Source organism: Streptopelia decaocto, assembly GCF_964273445.1.
Source record: "Streptopelia decaocto genome assembly, chromosome: 22".
NCBI lineage: Eukaryota > Metazoa > Chordata > Aves > Columbiformes > Columbidae > Streptopelia > Streptopelia decaocto.
In genome coordinates, this window is record NC_138677.1 from 6,984,306 (window position 1) to 6,996,924 (window position 12,619).

A 12,619-nucleotide genomic window follows, 5' to 3' on the forward strand; every position below is an offset into this window, starting at 1 on the left:
TCCGTCCCTTTTGCCTCTCTCTCCCTCTCTCTGTGTCACCTTGTCTGGCTCCCTGTCACTGTCTTTCTCTGATAAGCTGACCTGCTCTTTGCCCTCCTTTTTTGTGGAATCACAGGCTCATTCTGCTTGGAAAAGACACATGCAATTTTAAATTTGGGGTTGACTTCTAGGTTGCTTTTTTCCCCATTAGTGTAAATCGATGGCACGTTGGCTCAATCCCCGTTCTGTTCTGTGGAGTCTTCAATTTAGGATGGTAGGAGCGAGAAAGGCTTTGAAGTGCACGATCAGAATTGAAGCCAGATCGCACTTGCCGTTGCTGCTGTCGGCTGCCTAGTGTTTGGGAGCGGGCGTGTTTTTTCCCCAAGGAGGGGCCGTGCCAAAGGGCGTGGGGGGGGTCCCGGCAGGGCGGCGAGAAGGCGGGTGATGATGCAGAGCGGGCCAATCAGATGGCGCGGGATGGCTGGAGGGCTGGAGGGGCGGAGCGCTGGTTGGCTGCCTAGGCACGTCAGTTGCCACTCTGTCCGCCTATCAGGTTGCTGGAGGGGCGGGCGTTGAGGTCTCCGTACTGCGCATGCCCCAAAGAGCGAGCGCTGATAGGCGGAGAGAATGGTGACTGGCGTGTCGCTGGCAGCCAATGAAGATGCCGAAAAGGCGGGCGTTGCGGTCTCCCTACTGCGCATGCCCCTCCTGGGAGCGCTTCTAGGCGGCGATCGGTCGGTCGGTCGGTCGGTCGGGGGGGGGGGGGGGGGGGGTAACCGGGTTCGGTGCACGCGGAGCCCGGTGGGCGGCAGGAGAGCGCGAGGGGAACGGAGCGGAACGGCGGCAGAGGCGGCAGGTGAGTGCGGCCGCGGCCACGGGGACCGTGCCGTTGGAACGGGGGAAGCGGGATGGGCTCCGTTTCCCCCCCGCCCTTACGGCCGAGCTGGCGAAGCTGGTGGGCGGCGTGCGACCCCGAGGGCAGGTGCGCTGAAGGCTTGCGGTCTGGAGCCGCGTCTCCCTCCGGCGCAGCGCCCGTGCCCGGTCCGGCAGTCCCTCCGGGAGCGGCGCAGCCCCCGTGAGTGGGGGCGCGTTTAAAAGCGGAGCTGAGGCGCGGTTGCAGGCTCGGTGCTGGGGCGCCGCTTCGGCGGGAGCTCGGGGCGAGGCGCGGCGGGTTCCGTGTCCCGTAGGCGCAGCTTTCGTGCCGCGGCTCTCCGTGTGCTTTTTTGTTTTGTTGCCTTTGTTTTTTGGGTTTTTTTTCGGGATTCCCGCGGCACGCGGCGCGACCGCTCGCCCGGGGCTGCCGCGGCGGGTCTCAGTGTCGCCGTCCTGTGGACAAAGCGCGGTACTGCACCCGGCCGCCCCAATGCGGTGCCGCGGCGCGCCTCACTGCTGCCGCCCTGTGGCGAAACTCGGGTACTGACTGCAGCGCACGGCCAGGGGGCAGAGACGCTGCTTGACCCGAAGCAGCCAGAGGTGCCAGATAAGAAACACAAGCAGTCAGAGGTGCCAGATAAGAAAGAACCGTCAGAACCGGCAGGAGCTGCGGCTTCACAGCTCCATCAGCGTTGATCTTATGAGTCTGATTTTGATGCGAGTCATTTTGACTTACATTATGCTACAGTGTTCTGTTTGGTACTGCTAGTGGGTAACAAATAATTGTGCTGTACCACAGCACGAGGTGATAATATTTCGTAGATTTGTACTGCCAAAGAATTTGCAAGTATATTGCAAAGGGGGGAATTCAAGAGAAGCTGCCAAGTTAGTGTATGCTGTGATGAAGTTATAGAACTCATACCCTCATTAACCAGTTGATGTGAGGGAAATGTTTTCTGACCCCCTGCACACTGAGGGGATATTTTTCACCTTTTAGATCCTTCTGCATGACAAGAGGGAGACAGAAGATTAAATTACACGTTGTTTAGAAGCAGAGTGCTTAGTTTCTATTTAAGTAATAGATGTATTGTCAGTGTATTGGCCAGCGTGCCGCAGAGGAGCAGGAGGCGCCAGCCGGCCGGGGGCAGATGCCGGGTGCGTCCCCAGCTCGCCAGAGCTCCCCCTGAGCCTCCTCCCGCGGCCCCGCTCGCCCCGTGCAGCTGCCCCCAGCTGCGGCAGCTCCTGTGAACCCGTCCCGTGTTCCCGGGCCGCTCCCGAGCCCCATGGTGAAGGCGGCAGGCCAGCCCTCGGCACCTCTCCGGTGGCCCGTGCGGAAGGAGCAGGCTCAGGCAGGGGTGAGCTACGGTGCTAACGGCTGCTGCTTCTTCTTTCCCGCTCCCAGAGGCCACGCTGAGGATGCGGCCGTTCGCTGCCACCCCGGGGATGCCGTCGGCTGCGCCCGCCTCGGGCTGGCGAGGCTCGTCTGGCAGCGCGGCGGGAAAAGGGACGGGGGAGCGTGTCCCGTCCGTGGACGGGTGCTGCCGCGGCTGGAGCCGGAGAGGTAAAGAGGAAGAAATGCGGGGCCGTCGGCCCGACGTCTGCTTCCTGCGGCGGGCAAGAGAGGGAGCCCCTCTCTCCGGGTGGCGAAGGGTCCCTCTGCGTGGCGTGCAGCGGGCCAGGCCGTCAACGTGCGCGGCAGGTCCGTGCGCGTATCCTGGAGCGGGACGGCTGCGTGGCGAGCGAGCCAGCGAGGCTCCGTGTCCCCGAAGCCTCGTCTCGTAGCAGCCCTGACACCCCACCGTGTTCTCCTAGGCTGAGGACGGCCGAGCGCCCCGAGGGAGGAGAGGAGGGGACAGGAGCGTCTGAGCTGTTAGAAGCCTCCTGGCAGCCACCGAAAGCGAGAGCCGCTGTGAGTCCCTGGCCCTCGGGCCTCGTCCCCGGCTTCTGTGTCCTGGTGCCTCCCTGCCCCTCCGTCTCCTTTTTCCCCACGCTTTCCCTGGCCCGTTCTTGTCCCCACTGTTCTCTTGTCCCCGCTGCGCTCTCGCGAGCCCGTGTCCCCGCTGTGCTCTCTTGTCCGTGTGCGTGTCCCCCCGCTGCGCTCTCGTCCGTGTGCGTGTCCCCCCGCTGTTCTCTTCCTCTCTGTGTACGTGCTGCTCTGTCCCCTGACCTTCCTGTCTTTCTCTTTCCTTCCTCCCTCCCTTCGTCTTCTCTCTCTTTGCCTTTGTCGTGCTCAGCGTTGCTGGCGTTCTTCATTCTGTACGGCGCTGTTCCTGTCCTCGTTCCTGTTCTGAGCCTTCGTGCTGCCCCCCGCCCCGTTTTTCTCTTTTTTTGTTGTTTTTTCCCTGCCCTCCATCTCTCGGGGGGCTCCTCATTCCTCTCTTTCTTCCTCCAGCCCCCTGTGCTCCCCGCGGTCTCTCTCGCTCTGCCATCGGTTTTGCCTGTTGCTCTCCCTCTTGCTTCCCGTTGATAGGAGGAACAAAAATCTTTTAGAAAACCCTCGGCATAAGGTAGCAAGACCAGGCCTAACATAACAGATACCTAACAGAGAAAAACTGGCTCTACAGGGACTGGAGGTGGCGCAAAGCGGGATGTCCTTGGCTCGCAGGCTGGGAAAATGGAACGTTCCACTGAATGGAGAAGGAGCTACTTGAGTAGCAGCACAAAATGACAGTGGGCGTGCTCAAGAAATGAGGTCGAGAAGCCGACACTGGGGCGGGGGGGCACCGGGGACCCCTGGAGACCCTTGATGGACACGCTGGCACACCAACGATGGACTGCCAGCGAAGGGTGGGGTTATGGAAAGAGCTTCCGTTTAATGCATTAACTAAGCGCTGGGAGCAAATGAATATCCAATAGGTAGACGTAATAAATACCAAGAAGCGTGAGTCACATGCACGCTCGATTACAGGGGCGATCCTTGAGCGTGCGGTGCGCTGTATTGAAATTGCCTGCCATTTAACACTTTCAGAACAGTGTTCAAGAGTCTTTTTTGCCGACGTTTTGGTATCTCCCCGCGTCCCGTGGTTTCTCGCTGCGTCCCCGTGTCCCGCTCCCTGCCCGTGGCCGCGTTCCTCTCTGTCCCATTGACCGTGCCGGGCTTTTTTCCTCCGTCTCCGCCCCGCCGCGCCGATTTGTTTCTTCCTCTGCCCTGTTCCTCGGTGCTCTTCCGGCCTCTTTTCCTCTGTCCCCCCCGCTGCTGTGTTCTCTGCCTTGTTTTTTCAGATACCTGTCCCTGTTTTCTCTTCTCGCTTGTGAAGAGAAGCTGCCAGGGGGCAGAGACGCTGTGTGACCCGCAGGGTTCGCAGTCAGGTCTCCGCGTGTCAGTGTCCGTCCCCCCGACGGGGGTCAGGTCCCCGTTTGTGTGCAAACAACATCCCTCCCTCGGTGCCTCCTTAGAACGTTTAATGGTGTAAATATTGCTACTGCTAATGTTGTTGGTGCGGCTTCTTTCCTCAGTGGATCCGTCCTGCAGTTGGTGGCCCACGAATGCTCGGCAACAGCAGGAGCGGATTGAAAGGACCGGCCGCTGGAGGATGCCGAAGACTCCCGGGTCACCGATGGAAGCAGCTTTGCGTAAAGCAAGGGGTACGTGAAGGCGGGCGTGCGGGGACGGCTGCCCAGCAGGTAATGGGAGCTGAACCTTTACCTCCAGGGACTTCTGCCCAGAAAGCTGAAGAACTTGCTCTCCCGCGAGAGAGCGAAGTGGGGTATTGATATTGGCCGGCACGAACAGCTCCCTGCTCAGGCTGGCCAGCAGCATTGCCGTGCCGGGGGGCAGCTGCCGGCCTGCGGGCCGGGGGCTGCGGCTGTTTGGGGCGCTGCCCCCGCTTTGTTTTCCTAGGGGAGCCCCCCCACTTTTGGGGGGTGGTGGTACGTGCACGTGTAAATGACACGATGTTCCCAGCTGCTTTGTTCTCTGCCTTGTTTTTTCAGGTGCCTGTCCCTGTGTTCTCTTCTCGCTTTTGAAGAGAAGCTGCCAAGTTAACGTATGCTGTGATGAAGTTATAGAAGATGTACCCTCATGAACCGGTTGACGTGAGGGAAACGCTTTCTGAGCGCCTGCACGGTGAGGGGACGTTTTTCGCCTTTTAGATCCTTCTGCATGAGAGGAGGGAGACGGAAGGTTAAGTAACACGTTGTTTAGAAGCTGAGAGCTTAGTTTATATTTAACTAATAATTAACAGATGTGTTGTCAGCGAGAAACCAAACGGTTATAACTAACCTCATCCAATGCAGTACAGCACGCGGCTTAGCAGCGCCGCTGACTCTGCCGTCCCTTTTCTTTCCCCGTTTTAGGCGGCGAGGCGGCCGGAGGACCCGCTCTGTGCGGCCGAAGGACCCGTGGAGTCGAGGACTCTCTCGGCGCGCCCCGGGGATTTCTCTGGAGAGACTCCTGGTCTCGGTCGGGTCGCCGCGGGGACGCGCGAGGACGGGTGAGGAGTCTTTCTTTGCTGAGAGCTGGGGCCGGGCTTTTGGTACCGGTTGTTCCGGTGCTCCGTTGCGGTGTAAAGCTGGCTCTGTATGTAGCGGTGAGGCGTACCGTAGTTCGGTTTAATTCTTGGATAGGCCTTGGTTCTGACCGTGCACTGGAACGGCAAAAACTACAGCTTTTCCTTTTTCCAGGTTCAGAGCCCGTGCCTCGTTTGGTTATATCTGTAAACATTCAACATCTTAGCACGAATCACAAGTGCGTTTTTGACAGTTGCCACGTTTTCTTTTTATCCTCTTGATTCATGCTTTGGCCTCAACGTTAGCTAGTACTTGCCTAGCGGCGGCCAGGTCCAGTTTGGTGTTATCTTTGAAAATCATCAATTTATACCCTGTTCCTTTTGTTGCCATTTCAGGAGATTTGCATGGCTTGGAGTACTGAATGTATTAACCGAATAAAGCACGGGATCATACACGGTACAAACAGCTCCCCCAAAGAAGTGATCCCACCAATGGCCGGTAAGTATAGAATTCCATTTCTGTACTGGGACACGCGCAACTCGTTTTATCTCCTCTGCTGTTTTCATGATAGCTTCCCCATTACCATCTATTTCTAAACAACACTCAGAAGTATCCCATTTCCCACAGACACCCCCTTCTTCAGCTAAAAGATAATCTAAGGCTACCCGATTTTGGTCCACTGCAGCCCTGGTCTGAGACAATTGTCTCGCTATGAGATTCAGTGCCTCAGCTGTCCGGTTGCTTATTATTTCAACCACTGCTTGCAACCGGATAATTCGGTTTAGCGTGTATATTGGGGTACGGTATCCCCAGCTTCCATCTTGGGCCCAGGTGGCTGGATCATAGTTCAATTATCCTTTTCGCAGGCCATTCATCATCTCTCCAAGTTTGCGTTCCTCCTATGGGGACATTTGTTAAATCCCTCTTCTCTCTCTTTAAAGTTTCGTACAGAGGTTTCCCCAGATGACTCCCTTTTTCCTTTGGGAAAAGGAAAAATGCTGGTTGAATTATCCGTATTCTACAAGACCCTCTCCATTTAGGCATTAACTCGTTCTAAGCTCTATTCCCACATATCCAAAATAATCCATCGGGGGCTTTCCATGGTTCGTTGACATCGGTAGAGGCAGGATTCTGCCAAGATCTCCTTAAATCCCCCATTTCCTCCAAGGGGTTTGCTTTGCTTCGATTCTTGCAGCATATCGTTTCATTTCCCAGGCTACAATTTCGAGACCAATATCCATTAGGTGGACCTGGCCAGCGAGTGGGAGGAGTAGAGGTATTTGATGAATTGGCCCGTAACACTGACTTACAAGGGGTTTGTCCAGCGTATTCAGTAAAATCCAGTTTACCATCATCCCTTGACAGGCGTATCTGCCCTATTATTAAGTGACTTAATACCCATCCTTCTGGTCTTTTTTCTCGAGTTACGTGAGTTCTGTTCCGTACCAGTAATCCTTCTGGGCTTACACTCTCTCCTCTCCAAGGCCACCGTTCTGCCGTTGGAGACCCCCCACATATCCAGCATGATGTGACGTTTAATTCCCGGGCTATCTTTTCCATAAGATCTATAAACAGGTTTTTCCCGACTGTTGGTAATTGTAATCCCTTGTCTTTTTTCCTTATTTCTTCATACCGATCGCTATTTTTTGGTACCAATTTCTGTTTCTCTTGCCTTCTTTTCAATTCCTCAGTGGCACTCTTAACCAACTCCTCCTTATACTGATCTTGCGCCCCCCCTCCATGTCGAGGGTTAAGATTGCGGGGTGACAATAAAACCCTGGCAGATGTATTGTTAACCCCCTCTCCCCCCCACTTCCCCCTTTTTCTTGCCCCTCCCTCTCCCCCCCTTCCACTCAGCACAGGCGATCGGGAGGGAAAGAAGGACAGAGAGAAGAGAGTTGGAAAAATTAAAGATGTTTTACTAATGCTACTAATAAGAATAGAGAAAATAATACAAAATATACAAAACCAATCTTGAAAGTCTCAGCAACTGCAGAGCCGGCACCCAAAGTCCTGGATTGGACTCTGCAGCCACCGGAGCTGGATTCGGTCTCTCACTAGGCCTCAGTTCTCAGGGATGAGTAGCAAGATCCTCTCCTAATGTCGGCCATAAGGAAAAAGGGGCGAGATCCTCGTGATCTCCCACTTTTATATGAAGTATTCACGTGAATGGAATGTTATACACAGTTGGTCAGTTTCTTGGTCACTCCTTTTCTCGTTGCCCCTCTCGCGAGATGTCGATCCGTGCTTATCAATACGTTTGCATTCCGTTGCTAGGTTTACCAAAACATGGGTCTCGTTCTCCAGGAAAGTGTAGTTAATATGAAGCTTTAGCTGACAGGCAAAATTCACTGAAAGAGAAACTTGTTTTTAACAAAACCAGGACACTCCATCTGAACAGCCGCACATAGCAGCTTGTGTAAAACAGATACTCTGTTCTCCCCTAGGGCAGGAGACAGAGCCCACACCGAGTCCACCTTTCCCTAGGTGAGTTGCTACCCATAACTTCTACCCTTGGATTTCACATTTTTCCAATTTTGTTCTGTCATAACACCCAGAATTAACATGAGTGTGCTAACTGAGAACATCCTGTCTCAGTCGTCCTATTCTCACGCGCTCATAGCATTTGGTACAGGGGTTGGCCAGGCTAAGTTGGGAACAGTAAGTCCCCTCTCCTAGCAAGAGGATCAGGTCCAGGTTTCTACACCCTCTGCCTCTCTGGCCGACCAGGTTGCAGCCGCAGCCGAGTTCGTCATCTTCTCGGCAGCAAGGGCGGCGCGGAGTCGAGGACGTTCTCGGCGCGCCCCAGGGATTTCTCTGGAGGTGGCTCTGGTATGTACGTATGTGAATGGCATTTTAAAGTAATGAGCTGCCCGCTGGGGCTGTTTTCCTTTTCTACCTTTTTTTTTGGAGTGAATCAATGGGGGGACTCGGGGGGTGACGATGATGTTACCGGAGGAGCAGGCCAGCGAGAGCTGGGGGCTCACAGCCCCAAAATGCCTGAAGAATCACGGGCAGGGTGTTCAGTGGTAGTGTGAGGAGGAGAGATTTCTCCCTGTCCGCTGCAGGGAAAACAGAACAATCCCCCATCAAAGCTGTCCTAGAGAAATACTTGCTGTTTGTCATTCAGGCTCTAGAACGGCCCAGTGTCCTGTTAAAGGTTGCGGTGGTGCGGGTCAGGGATCCCCAGGCTGTGCTGGGCCCACAGGACGGCTGCTGGCGGAACCAAAGTCCAGGACAACTTCTCAGAGGTAAGAACCTTTCGATTTGTTCTCCTCAGGACACGTCCCTTTGCCTCTGGCCTCCTCACAAGCTTACTCGCCTAATGTCGCCATAAGCAGAAGGGACGAAAAAGGGCAAAGAGGACAAGATCCTCATGATCTCCCACTTTTATATGAAGTATTCACATGAATGGGATGTTATACACAGTCGGTCAGTTTCTCGGTCACCTGTTTCTTGTTGCCCCTCTTGCAAGATGTGAATCTGTCCTTAGCAACAAGTTAGCATTCCATTGCTCTGTTTACCACAACATGTATCTGGTTCTCCAGGAAAATGCAGCTGATATGAAGCTTTAGCTGACAGGCAAATTCACTAAAAGAGAAACTTGTTTTGTAACAAAGCCAGGACAGCCCCCCACCGCGAGGGGCATGTTTTTTTCCCCCAGGAGTTCAGGGGGGGACCCAGGAGTTCAGGAGGGGGCGACCCAGGAGTTCAGGAGGGGGCGACCCAGGAGTTCAGGAGGGGGCGACCCAGGAGTTCAGAGGGGGGCGACCCAGGAGTTCAGAGCGGGGGGACCCAGGAGTTCAGAGGGGGGGGACCCAGTTGTTCAGAGGGGGGCGACCCAGGAGTTCAGAGCGGGGGGACCCAGGAGTTCAGGGGGGGACCCAGGAGTTCAGAGGGGGGGGACCCAGTTGTTCAGAGGGGGGCGACCCAGGAGTTCAGAGCGGGGGGACCCAGGAGTTCAGGGGGGGACCCAGGAGTTCAGAGGGGGGGGACCCAGTTGTTCAGAGGGGGGCGACCCAGGAGTTCAGAGCGGGGGGACCCAGGAGTTCAGGGGGGGACCCAGGAGTTCAAGAGGGGACCCAGGAGTTCAGGAGGGGACCCAGGAGTTCGGGAGGGGTCCCAGGAGTTCGGGAGGGGTCCCAGGAGTTCGGGAGGGGTCCCAGGAGTTCGGGAGGGGTCCCAGGAGTTCAGGGGGGGGTCCCAGGAGTTCAGGGGGGGACCCAGGAGTTCTGGGGGGACAGAAATGATGCACAAATGAGATTTGTGCCGCGGCGGGTCTCAGTGTCGCCGTCCTGTGGACAAAGCGCGGTGCTGCACCCGGCCGCCCCAATGCGGTGCCGCGGCGCGCCTCACTCCTGCCGCCCTGTGGCGAAACTCGGGTACTGCAGCGCACGGCTGACAGGCAAATTCACTAAAAGAGAAACTTGTTTTTTACCAAAACCAGGACAGCCTCCCACCGCGATCCCCTCAGAACTCCTCTGATTCCCATCTGCTCCTCTCAGGACAGCTGAGCTTGTCTTTTGTGACCCTGAGAGCCCCCATTTACCTTCTTTTACCTACCTTTGTTGTTGTTCCCAGCCTATCCTGGTGTTTTCCATCCTTCGGGACTTCCTTGTTACTGTTGTGAGAGTCAGAGAGAAAATGAGGAGTCTCTGTGACTTACAACTGTCATTGTTGATCTGCAGTGTTTTAGAGACGGATTCTTGCAGGATTGATTTCTGGTTTGTCCTTCCCTCCTCCCCAGAACGCGGCGCTGGTGCGAGTTCCCCAGTACACGTGTGTGTGTCCAGCCGGTCCGTCTGGGGGCGAGCGCGTCAGGGTGGGCAGACGGCTGAACGGACGCGCTGTCAGCGACTGCCGGACGAGCTGGGACTTCTTCGACCGTGTCCAGCCTTGTGCGTGTGGTTTGTTTTCACTTGCAGGCTGAAATAGCAGTTTCCTTAACGAAAAACACCCCAGCATGTCCCCCAACCCCCAACAAAAATAACGCCAGAACTGCCACTGAAAAAAACACAGGGAGTTTTTAAAAAATTTCCTTTAGCTTTCTCCCCCCGCCCTGCTGCGTTTAGTGCAGTGAGTGACCGTGAGGAGCTGGCTGTGGATCTGGCTGTTGAAGGGTGTGTGAAGGAGGAGGAGATGTGTGTAGAGCAGGACTGGTTGTGGAGGTGAGTGTAACTGGCTTGAGTGTGGGCTTGTAAATTCTTTTTGGAGGCTTCCTAGTTTCTGGTGTCACCTGTGGGGTGAAGTGTGATTCTGTGTGCAGGTTTGAAAGGTGCAACGTGCAGAGCTCCCTCATTTGCCACCAGATCTCCAAGTCACAGAGCCGACGTTGCCGTGCAGCTGCCAAGGACAGCGCGTGTCCCGTGCAGAGCAACATCCTTTGTGCTCCGTGTGCGTGTTCCTCCTTTGAAATGAAGTTGCGCTGCCCGGTGTTTCCCGTTCTGTGTGGTACCTGCCGGGCTGAGTCTCCTCCCCCCGCTCCGGTCGGTTCTGTCGCGCTGCCGCAGCCCCGGCAGCTCCGTGGGGCTGGTTGGGCGCGTCGTTGGCGGAGCCGGCACCGACGATCTCTGGACGCGTCGAGGCGCTGCGGTGGGTTTTCCTGGAAATTCCAAGGCCCTGGTGTTTTATTATTGTAACTACTTACTTACTGTAAGACATTTAGAATGAAAACGTAAATAAGAGTAACCAGAAGAGTCTTTGGGAGTAAATAATGCCTGTCATCTACTCTAGCTGTTACTCAAAACTCTGCAGACAGTAATTATCTCCAATTGATGTAGTAAAATTTAAAAGAGTGGAATATAAATACTGGAGCACTAATTGGAAGTAATACCTGTGGAGAAAAAATCTCTAGTTTATAATAAAAAATAATGTGTGCTAGTTAATCCGGCTGGTAGTAATGTAATGATAAAAATGTTAAAGTGTAAATAAATGAAATTATGTAGGCATGTGCAATAACTGAATTTAATTTCAGCTATTACTTGGTGCACTAGGCAGCAGTTCTTCCCAATCTGAATCCTAGTTTAAAAACACATTGTTTGGAATTCCTTTGAAATGGTAAAGGCAGAAAACTAATGTGGAGTCACTGGTAGCTCCATTTGCACAACCGTTATGAAATAAACTGCAGGCAGGCACGAATGACTGCATAGGAAACAAAGTAAGGAAGCTTTAGATTTTAAACAGCATTGGAAAGTAATGGGGAGTGTTTAGTATTTAAATTCTAACAGAGCCATGAGATTGGAGGCAACAAAGCTCAGAACCAAACGGAGTCAAAACGTTACTTTTTTTTTTAAAGAGAAGTAAAAAGGAACCACTAAATAGTGGCTGTTTATAAATAGAGGTGTTAAAAAGTTCCCAGGCAGTAATGATTCCCAACGGAACAGTAAAAGATATGTAGATGTAAAATAAAATCAGAAAACAGTGAGTTATGACAGTCTGAATTTAACCACGGCTTTTCTGGGGTTGTGCAAAAACATGACCAGTATTAATTACCTCTGAGTTAAAATAAAAGTCAGCAAACTCGATGTGGTTAACAACAGTTAATTTTAATTTTTCAGTGTGCTGTCCAGTCTGGCCTCTCCCTCCAAGGGCGTGTCTGAGAAAGCCACACCCCCAACTCCACCCCGTCCAAGCTCCGCCCCTGCCAGTCTGTGCCCTCCCCGAGGGGCGTGTCCCTTACAGACCCCTCCCCTTTCATCGCGCCCACCCCCAGCAGCATGATGTATCAAAGCCCCGCCCCCAAACTCAGCCCCTCCTAAGCCACGCCCCTCAGAGCACGTGCTGTACAGAGCCCACCCTTATCTCGGCTCCACCCCTCCCTTCCTAAGCCACGCCCCCTTCGGGCGTGCCCCTCTCCCTACCCCAAGAGGCTCCTCCTATGGGGGCGTGACACACGGAGGCTCCACCCCCTGCCCACTTTCCCCAGGCAGACCTCCCAATGGGCGTGTCCTCCCAGTCCCGCCCCTCAGCACTGACCCCACCCCCGTGGGTGGGGCCACACTCAGCTGCGCGCGCTGCCGCGCTCCCCCCCCCCCCCCCCCCGGTGACCCCAAAGTAACTCCATAGCAGCCCTATGGCTGCCCCACCGGTACCGCTATAGCAGCCCCGTTCCTGCCCCATAAGCTCCAGACTCGCCTCTGAAGAGCCCCCACAGCAGCCACTTCAGTGCCCCGCAGGTTATCACCACAGCCGCCCCTCCCGCCCCACGGCCGCCGCTCGGGACCCCCGGAGCCCCCGGCCCCGCACCCGCCCGCAGCCCCGCAGCGCGCGGGCTCGCGCCCCCCGTGCCGGTGAAGCCACGTCCTGGCGGCGGCCGGAG

General features: G+C 55.1%; 1 protein-coding gene across 2 annotated transcripts; it reads left to right on the forward strand.

Annotated features, from left to right (window-relative positions):
* Nucleotides 1–782: 782 nt before the first annotated feature.
* Nucleotides 783–11,825, forward strand: LOC309449014 (uncharacterized protein). Of its 2 annotated transcripts, XM_082070927.1 has the most exons (11): nt 783–835; nt 2,255–2,413; nt 2,665–2,761; nt 4,309–4,437; nt 4,786–4,918; nt 5,149–5,285; nt 5,697–5,799; nt 8,032–8,133; nt 10,049–10,199; nt 10,374–10,469; nt 10,568–11,825. In XM_082070927.1, the coding sequence occupies exons 5-11, from the start codon at nt 4,864–4,866 to the stop codon at nt 10,938–10,940; spliced, it is 1,017 nt and encodes a 338-aa protein (XP_081927053.1). In that variant the 5' UTR covers nt 783–835; nt 2,255–2,413; nt 2,665–2,761; nt 4,309–4,437; nt 4,786–4,863; the 3' UTR covers nt 10,941–11,825. The 2 variants fall into 2 exon arrangements, with proteins under 2 accessions (XP_081927053.1, XP_081927054.1); XM_082070928.1 differs by lacking the exons at nt 10,049–10,199; nt 10,374–10,469; nt 10,568–11,825 and adding exons at nt 7,749–7,788; nt 8,582–8,979.
* The last annotated feature ends 794 nt before the right edge of the window (nt 11,826–12,619 follow it).